This window comes from Pygoscelis adeliae, unplaced genomic scaffold (assembly GCF_000699105.1).
Source record: "Pygoscelis adeliae isolate BGI_AS28 unplaced genomic scaffold, ASM69910v1 Scaffold664, whole genome shotgun sequence".
Classification (NCBI taxonomy): Eukaryota; Metazoa; Chordata; class Aves; order Sphenisciformes; family Spheniscidae; genus Pygoscelis; species Pygoscelis adeliae.
The window spans coordinates 1,600,797-1,617,152 of record NW_008824762.1 but is presented as its reverse complement, the minus strand read 5'-3'; the positions used below and the strand labels follow the sequence as shown (position 1 = coordinate 1,617,152).

The following is a 16,356-nucleotide window of genomic DNA, read 5'->3' as shown; positions in this document are numbered from 1 at the left end:
CCCGCCAAGGCAAGTGCCATGTGCTTACAATGGTGGAAGCAGCCACCGGATGGCTGGAAACATATCCTGTGCCCCATGCCACCGCCAGGAACACTATCTTGGGCCTTGAAAAGCAAGTCCTGTGGTGACATGGCACCCCAGAAAGAATTGAGTCAGACAACGGGACTCATTTCCGAAACAACCTCATAGACACCTGGGCCAAAGACCATGGCATCGAGTGGGTATATCACATCCCCTATCACGCACCAGCCTCCAGGAAAATCGAACGATACAATGGACTGTTAAAGACTACACTGAGAGCAATGGGTGCTGGGACATGCAAACATTTAGCAAGAGCCACCTGGTTAGTCAATACTAGGGGATCTGCCAGTTGAGCCCTGCTCAATCAAAACTTTTACATATTGTAGAAGGGGATAAAGTCCCTGTAGTGCACATAAAAAATATGCTGGGGAAGACAGTCTGGGTTACTCCTGCCTCGGGCAAAGGCAAACCCATTTGTGGGACTGCTTTTGCTCAAGGACCTGGGTGCAGATGGTGGGTGATGTGGAAGGATGGGGAAATCTGATGTGTACCTCAAGGGCATTTGATTTTGGGTGAGAATAGTCAATGATTTGAATTGTATGATGTTAATTGCTATGTAATACTGTATGTCATTACTACTATACCTGTTATATGCCATATCAATGATATTACAGTAAGAATCACCCACATTAATGAAGAATGAACTTTGATGAAACTGAGCAAAATGCAGCGGTGACGGAACCAGAACTGACTTCAGCATGCAACAATCCAATACCACACACCATCTCTCCCGCCTTGAAAGACTATTATGACAGATGGAGCCCAAAGTCATGGACTAAATGAACCCAACAGACATTTTAGACAGATGGCCCATAGACCAAGGGAATGATATCTGTGCGTATATATTAAAAGACAGGAAAAGAGGTGGTGATTAATTGGAACATATTGGAAAGTATGGGACCCGAGCATGATGTAGGTGGTATAGAATAAGGGGTGGATACTGTCCTGGTTTTGGCTGGGATAAAGTTAATTTTCTTCCTAGCAGCTGGTATAGTGCTGTGTTTTCAATTTAGCATGAGAATAATGGGATAAAACACTGATGTTTTAGTTGTTGCTAAGCAGTGTTTATACTAAGTCAAGGACTTTCCAGCTTCCCCTACTCTGCCAGCGAGGAGGTGCACAAGAAGCTGGGAGAGGGCACAGCCAGGACAGCCGACCCAAACTCGCCAAAGGGATATTCCATACCATATGACATCATGCTCAGTATATAAGCTGCGGGGAGTTGGCCAGGGGGCAGCGATCGCTGCTTGGGGACTGGCTGGGCATCAGTCGGTGGGTGGTGAGCAATTGCATCATTTGTTTTTCCTGGGTTTTGTTCCTTTCTCTCTCTTTTGTTGTTTTCCTTTTCATTACAATTTATTGTTATTATTTTATTTTAATTATTAAACTGTTTTATCTCAACCCATGAGTTTTCTTACTATTTCTCTTCTGACTCTCTCCCCCATCCCACCAGGGGCAGGTGCGGAGGATGAGCGAACATCTGTGTGGTGCCTAGTTGCTGACTGGGGCTAAACCACGACACATACCTAGTAAACGCCAGGTCAAAATTGCCTGCTTTCCACTGTGACCTGTCTCTTGATCTGCTTCCTGACATACTCTGTTTCTGCCATTACCATGTTTGGCTCAGACTCAAGCAAACCATAAATAAATTGTGGCCCAAAATACATCACTCTAAGCACTGCCTCTTCAAAGCATCATCACTTCAAAGCTCCTCTGAACAAACCCTTCATTTACTCCTCCTTGAAGCACTTGCCTCTGAACCTGCTCTATCCTCCAAGATCCTGTGTGCAGACAATATATATCTGTTCAATTAATTTCAGCTCATCACTTCTCCTACTAGTAACCCTACAGCCTATCATTTGTTCTCTGGGAAAGAACAACTAAGCTGACAAACAGTGGCATCAAAATTGGTACATTGCCCAAAAGAAACATCTTTAAACAACTTTCTTTTGGACAGGAGACCAATAAGGTTTTATGCTGACTTAAAGGATAAAGAGAGACCGTTCTTCTGAAGTTTCACAAGCAAGTATATGAAATACAGCCACATAATACTGAAAACCAAGGTGGGGGGTGAGGAAATCTTCCTCACAGCTCTAATTCTAAGTCTTACTGGCAGTGTCACCAAAAAAAGCCAAAAATACAACCTCTGGTCTTGGAACAATAACCTAAAGTAGCCCCCCACATACGTATACGTACACCCTCCTGAATTGCACATAATGGAGACGTGAGGAACCTCAGCACCAACCCCTTTGACCTGCTGCTCCACTCTCATTGTGCCACATTAATTGCTAAAATAGATTTAACTTTAAAAATCCATATTTCTTTTATTTTCCTTCCCCAAGAGAAACCTGCTGCAACACAGAACTGGAAGTAAAATAGGAAAAAGCTCCAAAGTATTCACTGCACCCTCCATCCTCCTGTAGAGTGCACGAGACAAAAAATAAATCATACCAGTCAGGAGGTTAGTCATGCTACTGACTGCATTAAGCGATGGTGCTTTGACAGAACAGGGATGAGAACATGCTATGAGACAGAAAGAGAAGGAATCAAACAGCTCGTAGGCGATTAAGACCTCTCTGATATCTGGAAGTCAGCATTCCTACTTCGGGTTGAGGCATAACAGGACAATCTGCAATTCTATTGCTATGTTGTACCGATGTGAACCATTAACTGACTTCAGATTCTGGCACTTATGGCCACCATTAAAACTCATTTGACTTAATCTACTCCTACATAATTATGGTACCATCTGATTATCTATAGCTGGTTCATTAAAGCAGGAAACAATTGAAAACTTAGATACAAAGCCAGCTTGGATCCTGTAGAGTTAAAGCTTTGGGTCTGTCAACAAGTACACTGGTATACAGCTAGAGGTAATAAGCCCACCTGGATCTAAGCCAAGCCCTCAAAAAGCCAATATGGGTATTACTGCTCTGCTTCCCTGAAACCAGGAGTGCAATGCAGATACAACCCTCAGGTCCGTGAAAAGCTGGCTCAATTCTAGCTGGGTTTATGAGCTTTAGGCATGCTGCATGAAAGCTGACAGTGCTGAGCCCCAGTCTTTGTGCCCCCTTTCTGCATTTCTTCAGGCTCTGTGGACCCAGCAGAGCAGATGTACAGAACCAAGAAGGACCCACCTGGTGCTGCACCCAGCTTCGTAAGCCCTCTGCCCACACTGCTGAGTGCGCTGGTGGCTAAGTAGCAGGGATCAACACTGACTAGGCTGCTGAGCAAGACCTCCTACGGGGCCTGGGCACTCTCCTCAGGCTACCTCATTCTACTCATGCAGCCCATGTTTTTCCACTTTCCACTTCCATAACAAGTGATACATGCGTTTTGTGTCCATGTAGCACAATTAATTTCAGAAGACTAACATCATCATAACTGAAAGAAAAAGGCACAAACAGCCAATATACTATCTACTGTCATGTTAAAAAGCATATACAGGCAGAATCCCTACAGTATGTTCAGATTACTATATGTCTTTTATGGTGACTGTTGCTGGAACAATTTGCAAACAAGGAAACATGCTAGTTCTGTGCTGCACCTAACTAGTGGTAAAAAATATGATTATTTTTGGAATTATTAAAATATAGTTTAGTATATCCTGTCGTGGAAAAGAAGACAGAGAAAAAAGAGGGACATTTATTTTGCCAAAATACACATCTGGCTTTGATCCATAACATTCCAGAACAAATGCTTCCAACTGTGATTTTCTTACCAAAGTGTTACAGCATCTTACATGAGTCAGTAAACTTATTACAGTGTTAGTAGAAGCTGCCAAACTCTTACGAATTCAGAGCATGTGCTCAGATAGAAATTATTTAATATTTGCCAACATCACCCAGTTTGAAAAATGAATTCACAGCATGTATTTTGGAAAACAGACTTGAGATATTTTGTAAATAAGCAGGTGACATTTTACTTGCTGCATTTTTAAGAGTACAGATGCTGGGAGGTTGAATTACAAAATGATAAACTTTTATTTTATATCTTTTCTAATCACATCTGTCTGACATTTGCAATTTTCTGTCATAAAATCTATTATCTTCAAACAGAAACTAGTCAAGTTTTAGTTTTAAATTGAATGGTTCAGGTTTGTCAATTTTTCTTTAATCTTATAATGCAATCAGATTTATTATTAATACCAAAACATTTTTACATAGCACCTTTCATCCTGACAGATCTCCAAAAACCTTGCAAAACCTCTCTGGTTCTGTGCAATTCCATCCCCACTCACAATGCTGCCACTTTCAGGACAGAAAGAACCACCTATTTAAGTAATGACAGCAAAAGTACCACAACAGTTCTTCAGAGAGAATATAACTCCTAACACAATCTCAGGTTAGAGCTGCAAAAAGGAACACGAGGGACATACTACAGTCATGAGGAAACAACTACAATCATCAAAACACCTTTTAATTTACTCATTACCGAGTGGATCATCACTCACATGGCAAACCCAATATTCAGCAGTCCCATTTTTTCCTCTAATACTATCCACATCTCTTAATTTCCAGCAGCCCTTCTTCTCTAAATAACCAAATTCTTTCTAAGTTCACTCTATCATTTACTGACATTAACTGTAGCAAAATGTCCCAGGTGAGCACTGAGAAGACCAGTAATGTTCAAATGTCTGGTAGAGGCGGGTCAAATAGAGAAACAAAATTGTACTAGAAACCCTGCAGAGGTTTTGAAGGAAAGCTGATGCAGACTGAGACCTTCATGCTAAGTTTCATTGTAGGTTGAAAACTCATTTACACAGAATACACTGTTACAACCTGGATCGTCCAGAACAATTTTATTTCTTTTATCCAGTTCAACATCTTACCTGAGGTCCATATGCCTCATAATTGAAGCAACAGCTAGTCATGCACAACTTTACCCTCAAAGGGTTTATGAAACTCCAAATGTATTTAGACTCACACGCTGCAATTCAACTTTCCTTTTTACTGCAGAAAACCAACGAGATTAAACTGCATCTCTTCATTTCCCTCTAGGAAGCATTCTGGACACTGCTCAGACAGGAATCTTTCAGAGATAATGAAGCTCAGCAGAAGATGTGGCCCTCTCCCTCCATATGATTCCTACTATGGATGGAGAAACAGTAAGTTTATCCTCTGCCCGGAAAGCAGTGCTTTGCTAACATGAATGCTGTCATCTTCCAGAACTCAAGCGCTGTATCTATCATTCTGCATGCTAAATGGCCTTACTTTAATCAATGGCATCAGCATATGAGTACCAAAGCCAATGAATTGCTCAGCTATCTTGCACGTTTGGACATACATAGAAGAGCACTACACTAGCTATGAAAGTAAAAGCGGGCATTCAGATCTAGGAAAAAGGGGACTTGAGAACTTTATATGAGATTGCAATGTGAATCTTCTTGATGGAAACCTGGCATATGTTAGCTACCCCAAACAGAGAAAACACACGCAAAAGCCCTGCAAATAGCTGTAACTATTTTTATGGCATACACGGATGATGTTCAGTTCTGTAAATATTTTTGAGCATTGAAATGGCCATTTCATGTTTCCAACCACTCTGCTGAAAGTTATTACCCAGTCTTACAGAAAATGAGGCACAAGAAGTGAAGTGGATTACTCAAGAACAAAGCAGAGCAAGCAAGTTCATGCACTACAGGTCCACACTCACACTGCGAAGCCATTCTGTGACACATGCTAACTGCTACATGCTTGTCCTGGAGGAACTGGAGGGCAAGCCAGATCAGAGAGCTCTTGTTGCAAATCAGAACTCAGGAGAACTTTGGTTCCCCTTTTTCTGTCTATGCAACCAACACAGAAGATCCTAGAGCCGCCTTGTACAACAGGCGGCAGCAGCAAGAGCTGTTCTCTTAGCAGTGTGTGTTCCAACGCACACAGCAGCCCTAGAGATGGCAAATCCAACAACAGCTGGGTGGCCCGTATGTTGAGAGTAATGCAGACACCTGCCATCATGGCTGCAAATGCTGGTTTCCTGCAAAGCCAAGATCTTGCAGTGGTTGGACTCAATGACTCTGCTGAAACCACTGCTGAGCAGCTGGCAGAGATAAGAGAAGTTAATTTATTTTCAAGATATGCTGAGGACCACATCCATTTCCTGAATTAGAAGAGGGCAGAATACAAAGATGAACTATAAGTCTTCACTTTTTACTTACCTGGAGGTAGACAATTCAAAATCCCAAGCAACAGAGGCGTTACTTGTTAAGCAGTCACTAAAGCAGACTAGAAACTGGGTTTTGGGGGTTTTTTAAGTCAATTAGCCCAAACCTGCAGCTACTTTAAGGCCCCATAGTTACTCTGCCCATTTAAAACACTCTGGGGGCAAGTTCTTATTAGAATAGGCTAATTTCCCCAGCTATGGCTTTTTTTTGTTTGTTTGTTTGTTTTTTTGTTTTAAAGCTTTTTACTTCCATAGCTTTCAGGGCCGATTTTGACAAGAAGCATTACTGCCTCCATGTCTCAGGCCCACCATTGCAACACCTAGAGCTTCTCAGGTTGAGAGCTTTCAAAATATTACTCTAGAGTGGGACTTTCTCAAAAAAGAAGTAACATCAGACAGAAGTAAGGAAAGAAAAAGCCACCACTTCAGTTGAAAAAAATAAAATAATATGCTGTTTGCAGAGTCCCAGTTTGACACTTCCCCCACTGAAGTACCTTCCTAGCATCACAGTATCGTAGCCCAAAGGAGTGGAACTGTGGGAAGAAGGCTGGCTGGACAGCCGCGATCTGCGTGTAGAGCTCCGCGGGCCGTGACATGGCAGGGGTTCCCGAAAGCAAGATCACTCTCCTGGCAGCCTGGGAAAACAAGATGCAGCATCATTATCATACAACTTACAATATAAGCAGAACCTGCTAAGAAGTCATCCCGAGTCCCAAAAGAAAATCCCAGAGCCATTGTCCAAGTACCCTAAATGGAAGAGTACTTCACCTTCCACAGGTACTTTCAGCCTTCACTGCCTGAAGACACTCAAGGACAGTGCTTAAGACTTCCAGGAAGCAGGAGAAACCATATTGTTTCTTATTCATCATCCACATGCTGTGAGGGAAGGGGACATCAATTTTTATGACAGTACTTTCTGAATTGGCATTCACCCACTAGACACGTTAATATCTTATGCCTGGCTCAACATTTCATTTGGCATCAGATGTCATAGGAAAATGACACACCCTCTAAGGTATATCCTCACTTTCAAAATAAATTCTTTTGTAATAAACCTGGTTTATTACACAGCAAGCCATAAACAGACTGTCTTCCTCACAAAAGTAGAAGAGGTCCAGAGAAGTAGGATTTTTTCCTTACTTTTTGTTCATTTTTTTCTTTTTAAATTCTACTAGCAAGGAGAGAAAGATGAAGCTGCCTGAAGCAGGACCAGAAGATGCTCACCTTACAGCCACAGTGAGTCTAGGCACAGCTGGCTGGATGCTAGAACATGAGTTAATAAATACGAATCACGTAAGAAAATCGTAAAACATGTTGTAGGGGAGACAGGAAGGGGGTGGGAAACGTGTATCTAAAGTAGGTGCTCCCAAAAAGTGGGGAAAAAAATTACACTATAGACCTAAAAGCCTCCAAGATGCATTTCTACCCTCATACCTCCATTATTATCTAATTCTATTATTAGATGAGAGTTATGAATTTCTACTGCTGTAAATTCACATATAGTAGTTAAATTACAAATGCCTTGTGACTTCCTGCATGGTTTAATGCAGGTTCATTAAAATAACAAAGAGATTCTTGAGTGACATCTGTACCAACAGCTCATTCACATTTAAATGAAAAAGAAAATGAAATTCTTTTATCATTTCACCGAGATCTACCAGTCACCCAAATCTATTCAGCTGATTCATCCACTCACCAACCAAATCTGGTGGAAAAAGAGTTCACAGATCAGCTACCGGAAATTAATTTCAGGACTCTTTATCAGATATTTATATAGAGGTTGTAATCAAGGTGGGACTTGCCTTCTCCCTCCATCCCTACTAAGCAGATCAGAAGGAAACGTGATCACCACCAGGATCAGACAATTCCCATAAACATTTAAAAAAGCAGGATATTTATTGAACTAAATAAGAGAGGTCAAACCTTTGGACATGTCGGAAGGTGAGAATTAGTTCGCACAAGACAGAGGCACCTATGCTACTCAAAAGAGGGAGGAGTCACAGAGGCCAAAGATATCAGATCCCATGAGGAAACAAAGTGGTAAAGCAGAAAGTAGGTGAGTTTTTAAAATTAAGGTAACAGTGGAGGACAACTGAGCAGAACCTAAACAATATCTGATGCCTGGCAGAAGCCTTTGAGCAGTAAACTGACACACCACCCTGAGAAATCTGCTGAAACACAAGACAAGCCAGTCCCACATGTGCAAGAAACCTCCAAATAAAACTTTTTCCTCCTGGACTAACAGAAGGCCACTGCTAGGAAAAAGACAACATGGAGGTCACGCAATTACAGACAGCTCATTTCAAATAACTCTGGATGAAGCTAAAGCAAGAAAAGTTCACTCAAAACAGACCAGGGACATATTAAATGCAACATAAACCCAACTGTCTTGAAAGGTTTTATGCCATTCTCAAGGCTCCTCCTCTTTGGAGGGTGCTCCTCAGGAGCTACATGAGACCAGATTGGAACACTAATTCCCCAGTAGTCAAAACAATTATTCAGGCTCCTTCCCCAATCCCTAAATAGGTATCAAAAGACAGAATGATGAAGTTACAGGTTATTTGAATTCTAAACTTGTCTAGCTGCTGCTTTGCTGTGTGCAACTTAATTTTGAACAGATAGGGTATCTAACCACTGCAAGCACTTACCAAGGGCTGTGATACATCTTCTATAATTAACCATTTAAACAAATCAAGAAGTAAAAAAACAACAAAAAAAACCCAAAACACAACAAAAAACCCAAAAGACACTAGCTCCACAACAGCTGTGAAGAACTTGAAGAAATTAATTCTAGAAAATTGTGTGGAACATAGGTGGTCTAACTCATTATCTCAAGGGTCCCTTTCAGTTTTAAAATCTATGACAGAAGGAGCCCAAGAGAGAAAAGAAGAAAAAAAAAAATCCCAGGAAGACAAGTTTCCGAGCGTGGAAGGCTTACTTAAATTCTGGATGAAAGAAATGGCTTTGATTCACATCTCTTTTTCTAGTGGCAACTCATTTTGAATAGATGCCAATAAAGATTTACTCCTGCAGAGAAGTCTCTGCTGATTACTGCTTAATTCTTGTTTTTTTTTTTTTTGTGCTGTCAAGAGTGAGAGTTTACCCTCTTTCTTCCGAAGTCTGTAAGAATAATATGGAACAACAACACAGAAAATAAGATTGCACTGACCAGCAAGGACTTTCTAGCAAAACCAGATCTGTAATCAATTGATACATATTTCCACATAGGAGAACTAACATTAGCTGCTCATTAGTATTTAGGCATGAAGTTTAATCTTTCCCAGAAGCACTCCTCTCTCTCTCATCTGTCCTTGTGACTGTTCTTACAGCTACTTTCTTGTGAGATTGCTTAAGGAAACTCTGACAACGACTTGACTAGTGGAGACCTGTTCTGTAGCCCTCATTTACTAAGTAACATAAGACAACAATGGCTTTGTAGCATTACACTTGTACACACAATACACCAGCAAGAATTAATTCCACAGCTCTGACAACATTTACAGAAGCCACTTCTGAGAGTCAAAGAATAGTTTATGAAATAGTAACCCCCGATGGCACTTACTATAGAGGTCAAAATGCAGCACCCAACTGATTCGAAGGGGAGTAGGTGAGGAGGGGGGGTTATGCCACAAGAAATAATTGAACATGCAAAGAGCCTCATTAACATACAATTACTATCTCTGTGTTAAATGAATTTCACAGCACGAGCTCTGCCATATGCTAACAGACTGACATACTTTTTTAAGAAAGCGTGGCTGGTTCTGGCTGTACAATTACTTGTGTCCCCAGTTTTTGCTTACTCTGTCATTTTGAACTGCTTAGCATAAGAATACCTTACCCTGTGAAATGAAAAATCTGAGAGTGACCATAATGTAATAGAGATAATCACCTGATGAAATAGAAGATTTGATAAAGGGAAAGGGTCACAGCTGTTTTGAGGAGTCTGCTTCTGTACTTGGGTAAGAGAGATAGGGCTCTGCATTGCGTAAGATGATCCTACAGTGGTTATTCCCAAAAATGTAAGTGCCTTTCCCTGTTCTTAAGTAACATCTAGACAGAGAATGTGTGTCAAATGGCAACAATCAGCTATGACTGAAGCAAATTACACTACCTCCCTATTTTGAGAAGGAAGGGAAACTGGAAAGTAAAAGCAGATCTGAAGATGCAGCCTTGAGGGCCCACAGCTTCTCCAATGTCAAGATGAAGTTCCTTCTCTCAGCAGGTGACAACAAGCAAAGGCTTATTTATCCAATCCATACGGATTTGTAATGCCTAAAGACAGCTGCTATTTATTTCCCACTGGAAAGGGAGATTTTTGTGTTCCCTCCTCACCTTCTACCTTCAGCATTGACCTATTTCCCTCTATTATTTTTAAGCATCTCTTTACTAAAACAAGCAGAAAGAGTATTAGATTCCAGCCACACAGTGTATTTGGACTTCCATAATAGAAACAAAGACCTTTAACCCTGCAAACATCAGGATGTGCATCATGCTATTAACCTGAACAGCAGCTCAATAGGAACAATCACATTAGTAATGTTACCCAAATGTTGTGGAACAAAGCCCGTAAGGAGCACAACAGGAATAAGACCATTTTAAACCACTGGAATCTTTGATACTACTTTTTATTTCTCAGTTTCTAACCCAGTTCTTCACTAAAAACCTACCGTCATGCTCCCAAAAAACTCATCCATGTTCTGTTGGGACCTTCCCCAGTTTCCACTGCCTTGCAATACACCATGCAATTACAGAACAAAGACCACGCAGCACTTTGGCTGGTCGAAGGATGTAGAATCCTTTTCGCTCCACTACACAAGAGATCCCACCACAGATCAGTGAAAAACTTCTGTTTTGTTGTTTCTTCTTCATCTACACCTTGGGGCTTTGCTGTTTTATGCATATTGGTAGCATGTATATTCCCTCTCCTATGTTCATGTCTCTGGACCAGTCTAATCTTGGAAGGAAAAAACAAAATGCTTACAAAAGGCATAACAAATACCATGACACATTCTGCCTCTGAGGGAGGCAGATGCAAGGCGGAGGTGAAGGGAACAACCACTATTGTCAGTATGCCCAGGAGAACTTAATCCCAATCATAAGACCACAGGAAACAGCAAGGTGACAAGTACGTCCTATTACTGACTGCCACAGCTCTGGACTAGGGGCAGGGACAAGCCAGGCCTGACAATGGTGACTCAATCAAAGCCCAACAGTATGAGGCTATTCTCACTTTGATGTGCGTGGAAACAAGACAAAAAGACCACTTTGAACACAGGAACTTCTAGCCCTCTTGAGTACCATGAAGGTGGGGACAGATCTCACACAGCTGCTGGCACCAACTAGTGAAAGCTGGCTGAGCTTGAAAGCAGGATTTTTGCCAGATGCCAAAACATCAAAGGACTGTTTTCTACTACGGCTTTCAATCTGCCTCCATAATTTTGCAGGGATGCACACAGACTGTGTACAAACTCTGCCACCTGGTTCCATGTAGGCAGATGAAGCATTCTCCCCCACATACAAGTCTGCACACCCACAGGTTTGCACATCCACTGGGAACGTGAAGGGAATAAGAAATCTGGCCTAAACATTTTGCTGCTGCTATTTCAGCTCACCCTATCTTACTGTTTGTGTAATTACAAGTTCCTTTCAAAGTTTTGTCTAATAACAACAAATTGGGCACAACATGCCTATATACCTACTCTAAACTAACAACGACCTGGGGCAAGCTACCAGGTAGCAAGCATAGCCATTGCATACATCCAGCCATTATAAAAGTGCACTAAAAAGTCTTTCTGGTCACACTTCCCACTGTCCCAAGCAAAACTTTCCTAAATCTCTGTCAGGGTGGCAGCCAAGTATGTCACAAAAGACACTGAATACTACACACACTGAATACTGCACACACACAGAGTTTGTGGTGGTTTTTTAATATTAAAAAAACGTCTAGAAGTTCCCAACTGACAAACTTGGGCCACATGTTTAATACATAGTTCTGCTTGATAATTCCATACCACACCTGCTCCACAATATATACAAGACAGCAGGAAAAGATGAATTATTACTGAGTGGCTAAAAATACCACTTCATTTTGAAAACCAGTCAATGTCATATATTAAAACTAAAATGAGGCTTTAAATGCTGTAACCATGGGTTAAATATTTCAGAGGTGGAGATTCAGCTTGGCTATCTAACAAGGCAGATTCAAAATTATTATCCAAGGTAAGTCATCTTTATTACGAATGTACTGATTTAATCTGATTATTGTGCAGTTCTGTCTAAATACTCGCAACAATTTTTATATTTTACTTATTATTCAAATGGAGAAGTCACAGGAGCAGATTCTATCAAGATAAAAAGAATCCATTAAGTACAGATGGAAATGACAGAAACATTTCAGGCTCAGAAACATTTTAACTTAGACCTGTCCAGTATCATTACGGACTCATAAATCTTTGTAGCATGTAAGGACCAAGGATCACATTTCTTCGAAATTTTTTTTCTTTTCTGTCCCCAAAAGTCAGATCGAGGCTAAGCTTTCATGCTTTAGGATGTTCAGAACCTCGTAGGAAATACAAGCAACTATGGTAATTTCAGAAAGTTTGAAGTAGTATAATGCTAACAACAGTTAGAAGCGGCAACGCTTAGAAGGTAGACAAGGCATGAGTTGGCTCCAGGGGCTCTTGTTACAGCACTGGCATGGCTTCACACTGTGACCTTAAGGTAGGGACTGAGGTGCTAGAAGCAGTGTACTTATCAAGGGCTTGCCTATGGATACAGCTTTTTTTGGTCTCTTCTAAGAGTCCCAGTACTGCACTAAACCTTTCAACACAAAAAGGCAAGAGCAAGAATATTACCCTCAGCAGCATGTTTATCAATGTCTCTTACTCAATAATCTCAAAGTATCATGTAAAATATTGAAAATACTCCCATTTTTACCCCATTGACTATTTACTATAAAGATGACACGATACAGTTGTTAAATCCAATATTCAAGTGATGAAAACTCCTCATATTTTGGCAGTTTTTTCAAATACAAAAGCATTGTTGTAGTGTGCTGTGCCAGTAGTGAACACAGCACCACTCACTAGTAGTTGAAGACAAAGCTGCCAAAGGGGCTAGTTTTAGAGCAAAACGCTGTGCTGGAAAGCAAGGAGGGCAGAAGCGTGGCTATTACAGCAAATACTCGCTTCAGAAGTTATAGACAGCAAGCAGGACAATAAAACTTACCTGAACATCTAACATGAAACATCTGGTACTGTATGCTGTTTGCAGGTGAGATAATGCATGATACGAACATGAAGCTCTTAATACTTTCAGAAGACTGAAATTCAGTTTCAGAAGCACCAGTTCTCAATTCTCTAAGACCAGTGATGTGACAGCATAAAACTGTAAATTCTCAGTAAGTTCATACAGGCAATTAACCTCCACTTAACAGCTACCATCTTTCACTCTCGTATCTTGTAGCCTGCAAATAATTTTGACAAGCTGATCCTTACAAAGCTACAAGTAGGAAAGGATGAGACCGTTTTTCGAGCATTTTGCAATGAGGTAAATTTGTTATTTTCCACCATTTTCAGACATACACCCTAATTATTGTACTTCAAACTGCTCATAAAATTGTACCTCCTACGTAGTTTCCAAACATTAAAAGCCTGAAGTGATTTGAAAGGCAACAGAAGACAAGAGTCAGGCCTTTAAAGAGAACAATGAAGTTATTCAAGGACAATCACCTTCGGCTTGCCATTAAGAATCTTGCATATAAAAGTTGGTTGCTATAAAGCCATCACAGATCAAATCTTCTCTTTATACACACTTGCTGATAATTGCTGAAGAGGAACTGCAGTTACCTTGTTCTAACGTACAGACTCTGCAGTGTCTAGAAACTACTTGTAACTTTTAGAGGCTACCAGGGAGAGTCTGATTCTTTGATCCCAGGACAACAGGAACACATTAGAAGTTACATTACTCCTGCTATCGCATACTTAAATATTGCCTCCTTTCTGTGGGCCACTTGTCTTGCTAACCTCACATTCTGCCATTTCCTACTAGTGCTGTACATTTAACCAGCAGGAGTGCTCCTGAACCCCAGCCACACAAATACATTGGAAGCTTGCAGTAACAGAGTAGAGCCCAAAACCAAAGCCAAGGAAGGGACGTAGGTAATGTAATTTTGATATACAGCAGCGATTTGTGTGCCAAGAAGTAACTGATAATGATTATTTCCCTTAAACAAGCTATGTTGACACTACTATATTCTTTCTACTCTCCCTGAATACATTGAGTAAGTTTTGACATTCCCTTTTTCCCATCACCATAAAATTCATCAGTGGCAGTACCACAATTAGATCAAGGGAGCTTCTGAAGTTCTTTTGTTAGGTCTTAACCATCTAACATTTGTATGGAAACAAGTGGCTAAGCCAGAGACAAATTTTGTCCTTGGATCTACAACGTTATCTGGATTTCCACTTGCACAACAACAGAATTCAGCTGCTGGCTCCAAAACCCGGTAAACGGAGCAACACTGCTTTGGGAGCCTGACCTTAGCTGCTGGAGGTCTGGCACCCAGCATACGCACCTTGAGTAGAGGCATGGCAGCTCGGCATCGTGCAGTTTTTATGTTCTTTAGGAAATGAGATTCATCCTGAAACAAAACAAGCATGAAAGTGAAGACAGTTCTGATCGATAGTCCAACTGCAGGCTACAGAACAAATTCCCAGTATTCTCACCTATCTAATATTACAAGCCTATCATCCCAGAGGGTATTTCAAGCACTTAGATAGTCACATCAAATTCTAAACGAAAAGACAGCATGGAAAGTAGCAGGCTTCCTACGTTCAAACCTGCAGCTGTAAGCAAATAGAACAGAAATCAAACCTTAAAGCCATGAATCTCAAACGACCACAAACAAGTGAGCAGAGGGGGCTGGAGAGGAAAGGAGGAAGAGGAACTTTATTTCCACCACCGATACTCATTTGCCCCTATATGTTCTTTAAATGCAGCAAACATAGGAGGCCTATACAGTGCCAATTCCCTAAATAAGGGGTTAATGAAAACAATAAGGAAAAAAAGAAATCCAATTAGGATCCAACTGCTCTGCTGATAGGACTCACCAGGTGGATAATAGCCTCCTACTTGAGACATCACCCCCAAACAGGCTTCATTTCTACTGCTGTAGCAAGGCAGAATTTAGACACAAAAAGTAATCGGCGCCCTCCAAGGGCACATTCTCATCTTTCCACGTGTGGATGAGCAAGCAACCATGCATACAAAGACAATACAACTGCTTAGCCTCTCAGGCACAGCATTCTCTTCCTGATTAACAAATAAACTACATTAATGTTCCCAGCCATCAAAAGAAGATTGGAAGAAAAAGCAGGGAAGCTCAGCACTCAGTAGGACTACTCTCATCTGTAAAAACATATATATGTTCAAATTTGGACCCTGTAAACACACAGAAAGAACATCTGCCAGCTCAGGGCTGGTAAAAGGTTCCAGGGCAGTAGCCCTAGAGCCCAAGTCCCTTTGCTCCAGGCACCAGCATACAAAAGTAACAATCTGCAATTCCACCCTGACAGAACGGCTTGTCAGAGAGGGGGCAGGGAAAAAAAAATGAAAAAAATCAATTCCCCCATGAGTAGTTTGGTCTCCAAAGAACTCCACCTATTCCCACGTTCCCATCTGATGCTGAGAAACAAAAGGATTATTATGTTCCTATTGTCATGATCTTAGGGACAGGTGCATATGTGTGCTGAAAACTAGACTGAGAACATCAAACATTCATAGTAAGCTATGTAGACACTTTTGGTCTCTATTGATCCAAGCTGGATTTGAAACACTAGATGTTTTGAATTTTTAGTAACTGAAATCTAGAAAAATGCCTTTTACCACAGCTCTGTAGAAGGTTAAAAAATGGATTTCTAAGTAATATACAAAAGAAATGATACAAGTGTTCAAAGAAGTCTTAATGCAGATTGTCAGCGGAACACAAGCAAAGGGAGATTTTTTTTTTATGCTTTACCCACATACTTGATGTTGAGAGGTTATCTGGTTTACTGGATAAACACTAACACCACCTTGAAGTCCAGACCCCTTAAAAAGATACTGTTCCAAGAC

The 16,356-nt window shown here is 40.9% G+C and overlaps 1 protein-coding gene across 1 annotated transcript in view; it reads right to left on the bottom strand.

Annotated features, from left to right (window-relative positions):
• SMARCAL1 (SWI/SNF related, matrix associated, actin dependent regulator of chromatin, subfamily a-like 1) overlaps nt 1–16,356 on the bottom strand; it is a 41,405-nt gene that overhangs the window by 10,613 nt on the left and 14,436 nt on the right. Inside the window, exons 8-9 of the mRNA XM_009323541.1 lie at nt 14,819–14,884; nt 6,738–6,878 (exon numbers count right to left, since the gene is read on the bottom strand). Of these exons, the coding sequence (XP_009321816.1) occupies nt 6,738–6,878; nt 14,819–14,884 (207 nt within the window). The remainder of the gene's footprint in view (nt 1–6,737; nt 6,879–14,818; nt 14,885–16,356) is intronic.